Here is a 17,408-nt window from a genome sequence, read left to right as displayed (position 1 = left end):
GCTTTCTTCCTTTTTGACTTTTTAGTGACATAACTTGATTTTATTTTTTGTTTTTCGTATCTTCTATGGGTATTTTTTATGGTTACCATGAAGCTTATGCAAAATATTTTACAGCTATAGCAGTATATTTTAACCTAATAATAACTTCAATAACATACTAAAACTCTATTCCTTTATTGCTCCTACACACACACACACTTTATGTTAGTAATCATAAAAATAACTTCATTTTATATTATGTACATGTTAACATATTTTATAATTATAGTTATTTCATACTTTTACCCTTAATTTCTAAATTTCTAAAGTTAACATGCAATATACCCATGTAACAAACCTGCACATGTACCCCTTATATCTAAAATAAGTTGAAATCTTTAAAAAGAAAATATTCCAGAATAAAAACCATAAAATAACAACATAACAATAAAAAATAATGCAAACTAAAAATAAATGAGTTCCAAAATTTATTTACACACCATAATTACAGTATTATAGTATTCTATATTTGTATACATATTTACCTTTATTAGCAAGCTTTATACTTTCATAAGTTTTTGTGTTGTTGTCTAGTATCCTTCTATTTCAACTTGAAAAACTTCCTTTAGCATTTCTTGTAAGGCAGATCTAATGATTAAATTCCTCAGTTTTTGTTTATGGGGAAAGTCTTTATGTCTTCCTCATTCTTGAAGGACAGTTTTGGCAGATACAGTATTCTTGGTTTGCAGGTTCCTTTAAAAAATGTTTAGCACTTTAAATATATCACCCCTTTCCCTCCTGATGTGCAAGGTTTCTGTAGAAAAAATCTACTGATAGTCTTGGGGGAGCTCCCATTTACATGAAAAGTCGCCTTTTTTGTGCATCTTTTAAAATTCTCTGTTTTGGGCTATAATATGTCTCAGAGTGGACTTTTTTATATTCATTTCTGTTGGAATACTTCAACTTCTTGATTCTGGGTGTCCATTTTCTTCCCCATATTTATGAAGTTTTCATTCATGATTTCTATGAATAAGCTTTTCTTCTTTCTTTCTCTCTTCTCCTTTTGTGACATCCAAGTGATCTGTCTTTGAATTTTATGATTCTTTTTCTGCTTGACCAAGACTGCTGTTGAGCTTCTGTAATGAATTTTTAAATTCAGGCATTACAGTTTTCAGCTCCAAAATTTTTGGTTGGTTCTCTTTCATATTTTCTCTCGTTTTTGATATTTTCATTTTGTTCAGCATCACTTTTCTGTCTTCATTGAACATTTTCAAAATGGTTACTTTGAATTTTTTGTCAGGTAATTCACATAGATCTCTTTTTAAAGGGTTGTCTCCTGGAGATTTATTTTGTTCCTTTGATTACGCTATGCTTTCCTCTGTCTTCCTTTGCTTTCTAACTTTGTGGTGGAATACACACATTTGATAAAACAGCCACTTCTTCCAGTCTTTTTGGACTGGCGTTTTGCACAGGGAAAGACCTTTAACCATCAGTCTGTGGTCCTCTCAAATGTTTCCTATGGATGTGTCTTCTCTGAACTTGTGCATGCAGACTCCAAATTAAAGTGATTTTCCAGTTTCTTCTTTCAGGAGCTCATAATCTCTTGCTCCCTTTACCTTCTGTATACGGTACTATAGGTTCTCTGGATATGCCACAAGCTGCCCATCTCTCTTAGTCTCAGAAGCCCTCAGACTTCTAGAGTATGCCAAGTCCCATTAGCATTCTCAATCAAACAAGATAGAAATTAGTCTCTTGCAGCCTTCTGAAAACCAGAACATTGGGTACATGATCCACTCTTTTACCCACTCTCTCCTGAGGGAGAGGTCACCAAGCTATAGCAGCCTCTGTCTTCTGTACCCTGGGTCCTTTGAAGCAGGAATAAGCCTCCAAACACTCTTCTTTTCTCATAGTCCCCAGATATTGAGAGTAAGCCAGGTCCCATCAGCATTCTGAGACAAGTGAGACAGAAACTAGTGAGAGAGAAGCCCCCCAAAAGCCATAACACTGGATGCATGCCCTAAGTCTTTACTTTACCTCCCTGGTGAGAAGCTGGAAGGTGAGAATTTTCTCTGATCCCATGCCAAGCCGGGACAAGAGACTGTGGTGAATGAGTGCATATTAGCCCAAACCATCACCTTTGTTCTTAGTGATCCCCAGTGTGGTACCCTTTCCTGAGTCAGAAAAGGCAAAAGCCAGTCACTCAGACAGCTCCCCAAAGAGTCTGCATGCTGGACATGTTTTAGTCTTCTGTTTCACTTCCCAAGGCAAGACTGGGAGCAAAGAGTTTTCTCTTCATTATGCCATGCGATGTTGGGGAGTGGACTTGTAATCAATGAATGCCATAAATTTTCCTTACAGCTGTGATACAGCTGGCTTCACAATCGCCTGACATGTGGGACCCTCTTAACTGTTTCCTAATTCCTCACAAAGCGAATCGGTCCATGTATTTTTGTTGCATCTGTGTCTCCACAGGGGAAGGAGGGTCTGGGGCTTCCTATTCTGCCATCTTGCTGACTTATGTGTTATTATTTTGCAACAATTTTTTTATTATTTCATTCCCCAAATTATATTTAATTTCTTTATAGACAAGAGTAATCCCACATATTTCTATTTACACTTCCCTAGATCAATGTGTTCACAAAGTAGCAACTCAGTTTATCAACTGCTTCTCTAAAGTTTAGTTGTCCCTTCAACAAGGTGAGGAGATACTATTTTGAGAACATTTCCTAGCCTAGAAAGCCTTAAGAATCAAATATTGACTGTGAATTATTGATCATAACATCAATAATAACTTCACTCATATTTATCAAATTTTTAAAGAAATAACCTTGTGTGAGTTACTGTCCTATGCACTATGCCATATATATATTAGATATAGAAGGGTATATTAGAATAATAATATAACATTTATTCTGAGTGGGATCTTATAAGGACATCCCATGTGCTGAATCTAGCAAAATATCGAGATTCTAAGGCAGCATAACACAGAGAAAGAAGCTTAAAGACAACTAGACTGAGGAAAAGCAGGACTGAATTTCATGAAACAGGGTCATTCGTAAAAAATGTGTATGAAACTTCCTGTTTTCAAGGCACTTCTATGAACTCCAAGAATCCCAAGATAATCAGGGTGAAGGCTCTGTCCTAAAAATAAATATAAATTAACATAGAAGATATCATACGCTCACAGATTATTATACTTTAGGGCAAAGTAAGAGAAAGAGAGGGAGAGAGCGATCCTTTAACTGCAAAAGAATGGGAATTTTGATAAATATTGCTTGTGTTACTTTTTATCCCTTTTCACTTATTTCATTTAAACAATTTTTAAGAATTTAAGCTTTTTTAACATGTGAAAAGTTACTTCAATAAATCCTTCTGAAACACTTTATCCAATATTTCTTTTCCATCTTTATTCCAAAACTCAATGTTTCTGATTTTAAATTTGTTTCCATACAATTCAGATAATGTTAAAAACCAAAAATGGTAATGACTCTTAAATAAAAGAGTTACAATTTGTTTCAATTGTAAGTCATCATATTCTTAAAGACAAGTATAAGTGATAATTAATCTTAACCAAAAAGCATTTTTATAATCACCTCTCCACATTTTGTTAACACAAGTCATTTAACTTCAGACACAGAATTGAGAATGTAAAATAAAAGTAAACATTGAATCAGGATATCAATACAGAAAGATATACAGTACTCCAACATCTAAATTTAAATTAAAACAAAACAAAAAATAAATAGGACAGCTTCTTATCTACCCTCTCCCCTGCCTGCTGGATTTTAGAATTTTACTTCCCCTTTGCCTATTTTCTTATTTTATTCATACGTATTATTAAAGAATAACTATATTCTTCCTTTAAAGAGAAACGCTGAAAGGAAAGGGAGTGTTCATTTCACTCCTGTCAGATATAGAGTCCTTTACCCTCAGTTATCATTGATATTTTTTGTTATTTTCATAATTCCTCCTTGATTGTCCATGTCTGTTCTCTGTGCTTTTATCTTGTAACATCATATCTTGATGTCAGACTTTATTCTTCATAGTCTGATTCACAAGAAATTATTAGAAAAGACTTATTTTAAAGACCTGTCTCCTTAGGAATAATTACACACACAAAAGTCGTCTCCTGGATAATTGAAAGCCTGGGAATAGAAGAAGTCGACCATTTTAATGGTTATGTGTGTGTAGCCAACAGAATCTGCTTTTTTAGACATTTCAGGACTCCAACTAAGCATGAGTCTCACATCAGAAAAAATGCAAGAGCCATCTACTTCCATTGTTTGGGTGTTTTTTAATGGTCTAATAAATCATTGATAGCTCTATAGACTTTCCTTCATACCTTCCTACTACCGACAGAAAAGGAGAGTATTCTTCCATTCTCTACTAGGTTTGTGCTAAAACAGCACACTTGTCAAAACAGTGAAAGCTTCACTTTTCCAGGTGTGTGATCAATACACAAAGATGTCAGAGATCCACGGTGAGAGGAAGGTCATCCTTTGGATGCAGAGTCTGAAAGTTCATGATAATTCCCAGTTGTATTAACAGTGGATCACTTACCTTAGCTGATAGACAGGTCTGCTAATAGTTTGTAGAATGTGAAAACAAACAGAAATACACCTATGCTATGTGACAGTTCTAATGATATACCTTGAAAGTTTTAGCTTCCACCATAACATCCCCAAAGATAATCACCCTCTAGGATCCAAATAAGAAGAAATACTCAGGAAAAAAAAAAAAAAAGAAGTAAAGACACTCTTAGGAGCAGAGACTCAGTCTTTTAAAAATAACCAGATCTCAAATACAGAGTTAGTTTGACCTGTTATGGGTCATGGAGATGCTTTGCTGTTCCTAGAATTAAACATGCTTCTGCTCTCTAAAAGTACATCCACATGAAAACAGCACATATTAGTATAAACGTAAAGCAATATTGCTGGGCATCTCTCACGCTCTCCTCCCGCCAGACCCCTAACTTAATTATTTGGCTTTAGTTTTTTTTAATTCTGGCAATGACAGTGTTCCATTTTATTGTATCTGCAATACCAATTTAAATACTTTTCAGATGTCAGCTTGAGGTATGAATGTGTGTTTTGGGAATTGGGATATCAGAGATGTTTCCCACACAAATGTTGCTGCATCTACTTGCCATATGCCTAACAGCCCTGAAAAGTAGGGTCTTATTTCCAGATTATTTAGACTTCAATTGTAGCTCATAAATTCTTACAGAGAGGATCTGCATTTCATGTACACCTAAATTATGAGAATTCAATTACATATGTCGCTGAGGGTGGGAAAGTAGAAATCAAGTAGCAACTTAAATCATTTAAGGTGATTTTAACATCATTCTGGTCAATGCGCATAAGCTCTGCAATGAACATCAGATGTGAGAAGTTAATTTATTGTACTCAGTATCAGTTCCCTCTTGTGTCTGACAGTGGTACATCTCACCACACACTGGGGGGTTCTAGAGTTTTTATACAACATGACATGAAATGCCAGCTTCATCTACAGGTGCACTGAAAAAACAGCAAGCTATTCCAAAGCTGGAGGAAATACGTAGCTGTGTTGGAATTATCTGGAGAAAGCATGTTAGTCTCCAGTGTGGGGACTAAAGGATTTCCAAAGACAATTTAGCTTCTATGAAATATTCATATTATTTGCCATCTGTAGAACTAACTCCCATGTAAGATGTGGCCCTGATGTATTGATCAAATAAAGGTAGATCAACAGCCTAATTTTACAGAGTCTCTTTATTCTACTAATTTTCTATAAATGGCTTGGTTGCCTTTAAGATGGTGTGACCTCTTTTTTTGTTTGTTTTTTAACTTTTAGGTTTGGGGGTACATGTGAAGCTTTGTTACATGGGTAAACCATGTCATGACGTTTTGTTGTACAGATTATTTCATCACCTAGGAATTAAACCTAGCACTCAATCGTTATTTCTTCTGCTCCCCTCCCTCCTCCTACCCTCTACCCTCTAGTAGACTCCAGTGTCTATTGTTTCCTTCTTTGTGTTCATAATTTCCCATCATTTAGCTCCCACTTTTAAATGAGAATCATGCAGTATTTGGTTTTCTGTTCCTGCATTAGTTTGCTGAGGATAATGGCTTCCAGCTCCATCCATGTTGCCACAAAAGACATGATCTCACTTTTTTATGGCTGCATATTATTCCATCCATGGTGTATATGTACCACATTTTCTTTATCCAATCTGTCATTGATGGGCATTTAGGTTGATTCCATATCTTTGCTATTACGAATAGTGCTGAAATGAACATTCAAATGGATGTGTCTTTATGGTAGAATGATTTATATCCCTTTGGGTATATATCCAATAATGGGATTACTGGGCCAAATGGTAGTTTTGCTTTTAACTCTTTGAGGAATCACCATACTGCTTCCACAATGGCTAAACCAATTTACACTCCCACCAACAGTGTGTAAGTGTTCCTTTTTCTCTGCAACTCAGCCAGCATCTGTTATTTTTTGACTTTTTAATAGTAACCCTTCTGACTGGTGTGAGATGGTATCTCATTGTGGTTTTGATTTGCATTTCTGTAATGATCAGTGGTATTGAACTTTTTTTCATACACTTCTTGGCCACATGTATATCTTCTTTTGAAAAGCATCTGTTCATGTCCTTTGCACACTTTTAAATGGGGTTGTTCTTCTCCTGTAAATTTGTATGCATTCCTTATAGATGCTAGATATTAGACCTTTGTAAGATGCATAGTTTGCAAAATTTTTCTCCCATTCTTTAGGTTGTCTGTTTACTCTGCTGACAATTTCTTTTGCTGTGCAGAAGCTCTTAAGTTTAATTAGATCCCACTAGTCAATTTTGGCTTTCGTTGCAGTTGCTTTCGGTGTCGTTGTCATGAAATCTTTACCTGTTCATATGTCCAAGATGGTATTGCCTAGATTGCCTTCCAAGGTATTTATAGTTTTGGGTTTTACATTTAGGTATTTAACCCATTTTGTGTTGCTTTTTGTATATGGTGTAAGAAGGGGACCAGTTTCAGTTTTCTGCATATGGCTATCCAGTAATCTCAATAAGATGATGTGATGTTTTTGTGTCTTCTCAAAGCAAGAGTCTTTTCTTGATCTGATTTTGGAATAAAAGGTGAATTAAGGAAGTGAATATTACTCAAGCAAAGTTCTACTTCTCACGCATATTTATGTTCAAATTTTGGAGAAAGGAAATGGTAACATTTTCAATTTTCCAAGCACCATTTGCAAGCACCATACATTTTGCTCATATTTTAGGATATTTATAATATATTATGATTACATTAGTTTGTCAGGGTTGCCATAACAAAGTACCACAAACTGGGTGGCTTAAACCACAGCGATGTCTTACAGTTCTTATGGCTCTGGAAACTAGAAACTCAAGAACTGTAGGGTTCTTTCCATATGATGACTTGAGAAAGATCTGTTTAATCCCTCTCAACTCATTTTTGGTAAGGTGTTGGCAATATTTGATGTCCTTAGCCCATAAATGCATCACCCTGATCTCTGCCTTTTTATTCACATGGCAATCTCCCTGAGTGCCAGTTGGTCTGTATCCAACCTTCTTTATAAAAGTCCTAAAAAAGACTATTGTCCTTATAAATGCCCAAAAGGTCCTATGGATTATAGGTTTGCCTTATGCCGGTATTGACCTCATACTAACGAATTACATCTGCAATGACACTATTTTTAATTAAAGTCACACTCCGAGGTACTAGGGATTAGAATGTCAATATATGAATTTGGAGGGGAAACAATTCAACCCATAACAACAATTAGTTAACATGGTTTTATTTTCTTTTTTAGTTATTATTTGGGAATGTTCACACTAAAATGCAAACACATCAGCTCGAAAAAACATTTCAAAGTAATCAATCAGCGAGTTTCGCTGAGTGTCTATTTTTCTGCTAAATATCATTAGATATTGTTAGAGATAAAAAGGAGAAGTAAAAAAGAACCATTTTCTAAAACAGTCTATCTCCCCACCTAGTAGAAGTGACAAAACTAACCAACAGCAGCAACCTGTTTTACACAGAAAAACACATTAAAACACATCTAATTACAGAACGAAACATCCTACATCTTTTCCACATAATCTGACAACACCCTATTTTTTGTTGTTACTTTTTCTACAGGTATATTTTGAATCAATGTTCCTTGGTCATATTCCTGAAAATGTTCAAATTCATAAGAAAGCAGGTCCTGTTTATGGATTCAGGGGCTGCATTCTAGATCTTCAAGTAAACAACAAAGAATTCTTTATCATCGATGAAGCACGACGTGGAAAGAATATTGAGAACTGCCATGTCCCTTGGTGTGCTCATCATCTGTGCCGCAACAATGGCACCTGCCTCAGGTCAGTACTAGTCTCCTGATTCCCAACCTACATTACATGACTCCAAATTCTTAAAACAACAAGAACCAGCAGCATTGTCCTCTGAGAGAGGGAAAAGACAAGTCCAGGATTCTCAAGCTTTTCTATGCATCACCTAGACTATGCACACATGTGGTAAATACTTGTTTGTCCAAAGAAATGTACATATTGTAGCTCAAGTGACAAGAGATTCTCAGACTCTGACAATAACTAGGTAACTAGACCTGGTGTTGGCAATTTCAAATGCATCCACATTTTTATCTAGGTGTTCCAGCTTTTTGTAAATATGAATGAGAGGCTATTATTCATTGGTGATGGTTTTGATATATTTATTAATTTTTATATTTGTTTTTTATTTGTCTGCCAAAAAAGAATCTGCTTAGATTGCTAAGATTAGAGGTGAAGAAAAAATTATATCTGTTTTCTCTTTTTATTTGCAATCCTATATCCTTTTTGCTTCTTGAAGCAGATTTATCATGCTTATAAACTTAAGAAGATTTTAATTAAAATTAATTTTTGCTCCACTTAAATGTCTTAACTGAATCAACCCTGAGGGAGTCTCATTTGGACAATGTAAAACATATTCCCGATTTTCTTCTGTCATCTGAGAATTCTTTATTTTGGGGCTACAAATAATTACAGATTGGAAGCTGAGACAGATACAACTTACAATAATTCAAGTCAAGGAAAAATTGACCAAATTGCACAGGAAATATTTTAATTAATTACCTCGGTATTTTCAACAGGCAGGTTATCAAGCAGTCAATAATGACTCCATAAAAGTAAATATCTCTATACATGGTGTAGAAAAGAGAGAAATTTTATCAAAAAAAAACAGGATTAAAAAATGGTAGACAGAAATAAGCTCTGATAGTGATCACTAGAATAGAAAATTTTAAAAAAGAGGGAGAGAGAAAGAACCAAATCACAAAGATAAGAAACAGAGGACTGGACGGGTATGATAAAATCAAGGTGATGTATTTACCAATCGCAGAATGACAGTAATAAATTTGAAAAAAAAAAAAAAAAAAAAAAAGCATGGTTAGTGAAAGAGAGAGTTTCTTAGAGTGTCTAGAAATTTGGCTTCTGATTCACTGTGTAAGTATGTGACTTATACAGTGAATTTATACAGATTTGTACATTGGTACAATAACAGCAACATAGACCTACTGAACATAAGTGCAACAGATACAGATTTAAAGAACTAAAAGAGAGTAAATCTGGGGGCTGAGAGTGAAGATATCTCCTTGACTATCATCACTTTCCTCAAGGCTTTACTCAATAAGTATTTTGCTTTATAATGGACCCACTAATACCCAATTGTTTTTCAAAATCTAATAATGCAAAAATAATTTAGCAAGGCAACCTTCAGAATTCTGCAAAAGGACTTGCAATTCTGTTGAATTAAGCAAAATAGAAACAAGAAAAAAACTTCTCTACTGACGTTGCTAATGTCTGAAATATTTGTGTCATTCAACCTAAGTAAATATTTTCCATGAGGCTTTATTACTGATGAAATTACAGAAGTGACAAGAACTGTGTTTTCTCCCTCCCTATATGTGGTGAACAACTTTCCTATGGCCCTGCAGTCCCCCTCCTGTTGTTCATGCCGTTGTGTGATCTTCCCTCCTTGACTGTGGATGAGACCTGTGACGTGCTTTTAACCAACAGACTATCCGATAAACTTAGGTGATGAGATGTCACTTCCAGAATTAGACTACATAGAAGTGTAAGCTGTAAGTTACAAAGAGATTATCTCTTTTGCTGCCTTTGAGGAAACAAACAGCAGCTTGGGGAAGGCCCACATGACAAGGCACTGAGGCAGCCTCCAGCCAATAAGAAACAAGGAGTTGAGGGTGTCCCCTGGCTGACAATCAGCAAATATTGAATCCCTCATTCTTACAACTGTAAAGAATTGAATTTTACCAACAACCACGTGAGCTTGAAAATGGGCCCTTTCCCCAATCAAGACTTGAGATAAGACCCCCAACCTAGCCAATACCTTTATTGCAATGTGAGATTCTTATGCAGAAGACCCAGTGAATCCGTGAATCCATGCCCAAACTTGGCTCTTGGAAACTGTGAGTTAACTGTCAGTATGTTCTTTTAAGCTGCTAAGTTGGTGTTAATATTGTTATTCAGGAATAGAAAACTAATACACTCTCATTTCCTGGAAAAGTGTCTAACATTACCAACTCAGAGAAATAGGTAAGGATAAGGTTTATTTTAGAACATTAAATTTCTGATATTTTGTAAGCCAAGTACATGTTAAATAAAGTAAACCTCTTATCTGCATGAATTAAAGAACATCACATTAATTCCAATCTCAGTTATTTAATATGTATTTGAAAATAACAATAAAGATAATCATCCTAACAGGATATATATAAGCAGTCCTAGATTTATTTATACTTTATATATTGATTCTCTTAGACTTATTCCAACAAACACTGCCTGAGAGCCAACTAAGAGCCAAGGTATATGTAAATCAAAGACGTATATTCAAAAAACATAAAGAGTTTTTATTCTAGTGTGGAAGCTCCATCAGCTCTTCAGGACTTAAGGTAAATTTCCCCACAAAAAGAAATGTATCTGTCAGTCTTCATCATGTACATTATCTTGCCTTCCATACTCATTTCTAAATCTCTCAACCTCTCAACCACAACTCCAGAGAAATTTACTGAAATGTCAACTGATTTGGCATGCACTGTTTAAAGACTTCCAGATCTGTATGTCCCTTTATATTGCTGGCCAAATGGAGATGTAGCAGTTGTGTATCATTAAGTATAACACTTATTCACATCTTATGAACAACATGCTTTCTATCTTGATTGCCAGTGCTCAACTCCTGTAAACTACTACTTACACCATTGCATACAGGACATGCTGCTCCATAGCAGCTATGACTTATATTCCCACAATCCCCTTGTGTACTCTAACACATGACACACTGGTGTTGGCCAGTTCCAGAACAACATTTTTTTTTTTTTTTTTTTTACTTCTTGAAAGGATCCAAAAAGAGATACTTGTAGTATATCAGAAGTTTAATACAAGAGAACAGACAGCTATAGGACCACGGAGATTACCAGGGTAAGAATACTGTCTTCCCTCCAATACCCAACCCTACAGCTAGCACTCCGGCAGTCTGTGCAGTAATCCGAAAAGGAGAACCAGAAAATGTACTGAAGGAGAACATAGACTCCCAATGAGACCATAAGCAGTTTCAGCTCATTAAGAGGAACACGTTTCAAAGAGGTAGGACACAGAGGGCCGTCACCATGACTAACTTTTTCCCTCAACAGATGCATACTCATACTTGGCATACACAGAGCAATGTAGAGTCTTCCAAGAAAGAAATTTAGAGAAACCCAGTGCTACTGAGTGAGCCCCATTCTGATTTTGACAAAATGGATCTGAACTGACTTCACGATTTTGGTAACTCACTTCCTATCTATGTTGTTAGCCGAAGCCAAAGGTTCTTTTTCTTTCTGCTGCCACATCATAAAGTGGATTTCTCCAAAATCTTCTAAACTCTCTTCCAGTCCTTCTCACCCTTTGGCTTTTTTTTCCCTCAGTCCATGCCATGTGACCTGATCTCACTCCTGAGCCCATCTAGGCAGAGTTCTAAACTTCCCTTGTCTTTCCTCCTATTTTCTCAGAAGGGAAAATTGGATACAAGATAGCTTTCAAAATAGCAGATCAATTTCAATAAGATGTGTTAATATTCAGCCTTTCTGGATTCAGGGAGGATGGACAAGATGGCCTGATGAAATTGTTTATAGGTTTACACATTATATTACTTTACTTTCAAAGTAATAGACTCTTTATGTTCAGAATAAAACAATGATTATTACAGAGACAGGAAGAAACCCCTTTTACCTCCCTGCTTGCTCCTCTCAAAATACACAGATACTGATGTTTTAATACTGTAGCATGTATGCATAAAGTTTTTACTTTGAAACGCACATAACAATTCCTCATCACAGTTTAATCGTTCTGGGCCAGGACTCTAATTGAAAGGTTGGGGAATGCTTCCTAATGGGGTATATGAGAACCTTAAGAAAGAGAGATTTTTCAACACACACACACACATACACACAAGCATTCTAATCTGTATCTCCTGAAAACGCATGCCTATTTTCCCTGATAAGTAAAGAATAATAGTGTTACAATATGAGATAACCCCTAAAGAAACCAGCTCTCTACGCAAGAGTGGGGTAGTGAATGAACAGAATTTCAGAGCCATAGAGTTAGACCTTAGGGTTCACAAAATGAAATGCTGTTACAATGGATATTTGGAAGCAAAATCATCACTAATTTTTGTACCTTGGTTGATCTAATTTACTGCTGTAAAGTGCTGTTCCTACCCTGTCTACGAATGTAATCTGCTTAGAAGAAGACAAATTTCATGTTGAAAAGTATTAAAGAAAGTAACACTTCAGCAGCTTTACTGAGCAAATGTCATTCTGCTTTGAGTACCATCACAAGTTTCTGGACAGTGTCCAATCTTTTTTCATTTTGTTATAAATCTGTACTAGAATTTTCAAACCCCTGTGGTTGCTCATTTCAGAGAAGTCCAAATTGCATGTAGTGAAATTCAGTTTAGAAAGTGATACAGAAGGGTTATTCTGAGTATCCAAACCTCTATGGACTTAAAACAAGCTGTTTTCGAAAGGGCATAGAAGGGTTAGTAAATTAAACGATAATATTTAAATCACTTTCCCCTTTCTGAGCCATATGTTTTTAAATAAGTTAAACGGTAATTAAAAGGAGCATCAGGTTTGGGAATATACCCTATACAACCACGACACTAGAAACTTATATCACTGACATTACAGTAAATAATTATTGAGACACTAATTTTAAATTTATTCTTAATTTTACCAGGACCTAAGCCCATATAAATGTATTTTATCATGCATTGAAAGTCAATAATTTCCACATCTCAATGAATCTGCTTTCTGTGCTTCTAACTGTTCTCATAGTTTTTATTCATCACTAACCAATGCTATCCTCTATGTTCCAAGGCAGAGGCTAGCAAACATGTTCTATAATGGGCCAGATAGCAAATACCAGACTTTGTATTGCAATAACTTAACTCTCCTGTTGTAGCAGGAAAGCAGCCACTGACAAAATGTAAACAAATGGATATGACTGTGTTGTGACAAAATGTAAACAAATGTAAACAAATGCATATGACTACAGTCACTGACAAAATGTAAACAAACGGATATGACTGTGTTGTGTTCCAATAAAACTTTATTTACCAAAATAGGTGACTGGCAGGATTTGGGAAAAAGGTCATCATTTGCACACCACTGCACTAGGGCAACAAATGGATAAATTAGTGTTATTCAACTAATTGAGCTAGACTAAAGAAATCAAACCCAATTCAAATGAATAATGTTTTCATATTAAGTAAGCTTCAAACAGGGTATGTATTTGTTTAGTATTCGGAAATTATTATTCTCAGTATCCTACGTGAACTGAGGTGAGTTTCTTTCCTTTATTCTTTACTTTTAATCCATCTTTCCCTATTATCTTATTTTGTAGACTTTTTTTTTTAACATTAGTAGAAAGAAGGCAGTTTTTTTGTGATTACTGGGGTTTTTAGTTTCCAACTCATTTAGCACTTCAAAATGAGGTAGGAGTCATAAATTGAATTTTAAATTGCAATAGTAAGAACTGATACCCTGTTAAAGACAGGATATCAGGTCTTAGCTTTTCCATTTGTTCTGTAATAAGTTGCAACCCCTCACAAAATTTTTGCTTGTCTTCATTGTCATTTCACAATGTCATGTAGCTAGGAATAACCTGCTGAGATCTTTTAGTTTTTACTCTGTATCTAGTCCGGATTACCCCTAATCTAGCTCAGCAGGCTACCCTATTCTTCTAAATACCACAGGAAAAAAGAGCCTATTTCAGATCAATTTCTTACCACACATTTAGACTAATGATATTTTCAAATATTTAACCCTTCTTCTTAAGTGCTACACTTTCTGTCTGTAGTCTATATCTTTGAAATTGTACATAGGATTTAAGTGTCCCTTGTACTAGAAGATTACTTTATATTTAGTTAGATTATTCTCAACTGTAAAAGTTTACCAGTGAACCTCCAAACATCTCCCACTGTAGGCAGCCATTATTGCTAGAGAAACAACGGGGGGAAATGCTAACCAGGTTTTGGGTAAGAATTTAGAAGCATACATGATTTCATAGTTTTCCCTATCTTTCTCATCGTGTTAACTAATTGAGTATTTAAGGTGTTTTCTACATAATTCTTTCACTAAAATCAGTCTCTACGGTATCAAAAGAATGTTTTCTTCTTTCATTGATGGTGTACATACTCTGTAGGTCTCCACTTTATTTTCCCTTACTGGAATATCATGCAGGTTCCAGAGCCTTCTATGTATGTTCACATATTAAATCATCTGGTTCAGACTGCACCAATTTAAAACTTCTATCTCATATCCAATTTAGTGGTCATCAGCCCCATGCCAGGTTGGACAAATCTCAAGTTCAAGAATTTAGAGGGGAAGGAATGTAATGCATTCTTGATTTCTTTCTATCCCTCTTCTGTTTCTAGTTTCTCCAGGTTTGGGTCTACCTTGGGGCAGGAGGGATTTGGCTGAAAAATATTGAAAGGTTTTCTTATGAACCGATGCCGTTATGGTTCTGTATTGATTTTCTACTCCCTGACACACAAACTCAGTGCTGGATCTCTTGTCAGATACATGCGGGAGTCCTCATCAAGCCTTGCTCCAAGGGCCACTCCATGATTGCCTGAGGGGGAAAATGTTCTCTGGTTTGTTTCTCTCTGCCCAGTCCTTCACAGCTCCTTGCCTGCTGACATCCCTTCACCCAGTAGCAGAGCTGGCTTACCTCGAAGCTAATGAAGCTTAAGAGGCCCTCAACCTTGCACATGTCTTTCTGAGACTGGGAGTTGCTAGGAATTGCAACAATTTCTCACAATTTCCTTTGGGAAGGGAAAGCTAGTTCAATCAGGAAACATCTCCATATAAGTTCTAGTATTTGATAGCACAAGAGGGTAAATATATTAGTTATTGATAAATTATTCATTATCAATAATTTATTGCATGTTTCAAAATAGCTAAAATATAAGATTTGGAATGTTCTCGACACAAAGAAATTATAAATGTTTGAAGTGATGGCTATTCCAAGTATGCTAATTTGATAATCACACATTGTATGCCTGTATCAAAATATCACATGTACCCCATAAATATGTAAAATTATTATTGTACGTAATCTGTATTATATATCGATTACTGTATATGTACAGTAATATATAGTAATATTTCGCCCTTTACACAATTATGTATCCATTTTTAAAACTATAGTATTGGCCAGGCGCGATGGCTCAAGCCTGTAATCCCAGCACTTTGGGAGGCCGAGACAGGTGGATCACGAGGTCAGGAGATCGAGACCATCCTGGCTAACACGGTGAAACCCCATCTCTACTCAAAATACAAAAACTAGCCGGGCGAAGTGGCGGGCCCCTGTAGTCCCAGCTCCTTGGGAGGCTGAGGCAGGAGAATGGCGTAAACTCGGGAGGCGGAGCTTGCAGTGAGCTGAGATCTGGCCACTGCACTCCAGCCTGGGCTACAGAGTGAGACTCCGCCTCAAAAAAAAAAAAAAAAAAAAAAAAAAAACTATAGTACAATAGGAGGCTAAATTGAGTAATAATAAAACTCTGGTCTCCTAAAAAAAAAAAAAACAAACTATAGTACAATTAAAAAGAGAGTTCAGAGAAAGAGACCTGAATCTCCAAATATTAATGTAATTTGCTGTTATTTTCTTATTCTAAATAAATAATAACTTTTATGTATAATTTTTCATTTGAATCTGTAAAAAGTTTTTGGTTGTAAAAGATCATAAAATTATATGAGCTTCAGGCCCAACAAAATCTAAACTCCTCTCTACAATTCTCTAAGACAGGATTCCGGCAAGATAATTCAAGCCCAACGTCAAAGCTTAATTTTCAAAAAGTTATAAACATGATTTTTATACAATTGTATAAACCGCATACCAAAGATTCATTTAGCTCCTATACAAAGCAACCAGCATGAAGGTAAAGTTGGTTCAAGAAGAAAAGCTTTTATAGGCACTGAAAGGATGCTAAAATAAAATTGCAAGGTTTAGAGACAAAACTAGTTAATATTCCACAGGGCAATAAAATGTAATTTTGTGATGTTTTCTAACAGTCTGTATTCATTTGTGTCTCCATCAAACCACAACCTACAAGTTAGCATGTAACTTCACAGAGTCCTGGTCTAATTAATAGTATTAATAATGCTAATGCACTTCATAGCAATGTTTCAGTCAACGACAGACCAAATAGATGATGGTGGTCTCGTAGGATTGTAATGGACCTGAAAAGTTCCTATTTTCTGGTGATGTTGTGGCTATTGTAGCATCATAGCAGAGTTACTTTTGTTTTTATAAATTTAGTGTAGACTAAGTGCATGGTATTTATAAAGTCTGTGGTAATATACAGTAGTATTTTAGCCCTTTACGTTCATTCACCACTCACTCACTGATTCACCCAGGGCAACCTCCAGTCCTGTAAGCTCCTTTCATGGTAAGTACCCTATATAGGTATACCATTTTTCTCTTCTTTTATACTGTATTTTTACACATCTTTTATATGTTTAGATACACAAATACCACTGTGTCACAATTGCCTACAGTATTCAGTACATGTTTTGGTACTACATGCTGTACAGAGCTGTATTACAGCTTAGGAGCAATAGGCCATACTGTATAGCCTAGGTGGAGGTTGTGCTATCTAGGTTTGTATAAGGACACTCTATGCTGCTTGCACAATGATGAAATCACCTAGTAAGACATTTCTCAGAAGTGTTATTGAGTGACATATAACTGTAAATAGTGAGCCAAATAGAAGTTCACCATCTAGAGAATTACATAATCCTTAAGCAGGCCCATTAGACAATGTTCTGGTATGATATTAAAAGAACACGCAACTCTGCTTTTGTATTATTACTAAGTTTTGAATCTTTTCTGAACA

The 17,408-nt window shown here is 35.6% G+C and overlaps 1 protein-coding gene across 2 annotated transcripts in view; it reads left to right on the top strand.

Moving 5' to 3' along the window:
• EYS (eyes shut homolog) overlaps positions 1–17,408 on the top strand; it is a 2,089,174-nt gene that overhangs the window by 1,804,320 nt on the left and 267,446 nt on the right. For both annotated transcript variants that reach the window (XM_033217548.1, XM_033217547.1), the window contains one exon: positions 8,121–8,341. In XM_033217548.1, the coding sequence (XP_033073439.1) occupies positions 8,121–8,341 (221 nt within the window). The remainder of the gene's footprint in view (positions 1–8,120; positions 8,342–17,408) is intronic.

Source organism: Trachypithecus francoisi, unplaced genomic scaffold (assembly GCF_009764315.1).
Source record: "Trachypithecus francoisi isolate TF-2019V2 unplaced genomic scaffold, Tfra_2.0 Lachesis_group10, whole genome shotgun sequence".
Taxonomy (NCBI): Eukaryota; Metazoa; Chordata; class Mammalia; order Primates; family Cercopithecidae; genus Trachypithecus; species Trachypithecus francoisi.
Note: the sequence above shows the minus strand (reverse complement) of the source record. Positions and strands in the feature narration are given on the sequence as shown.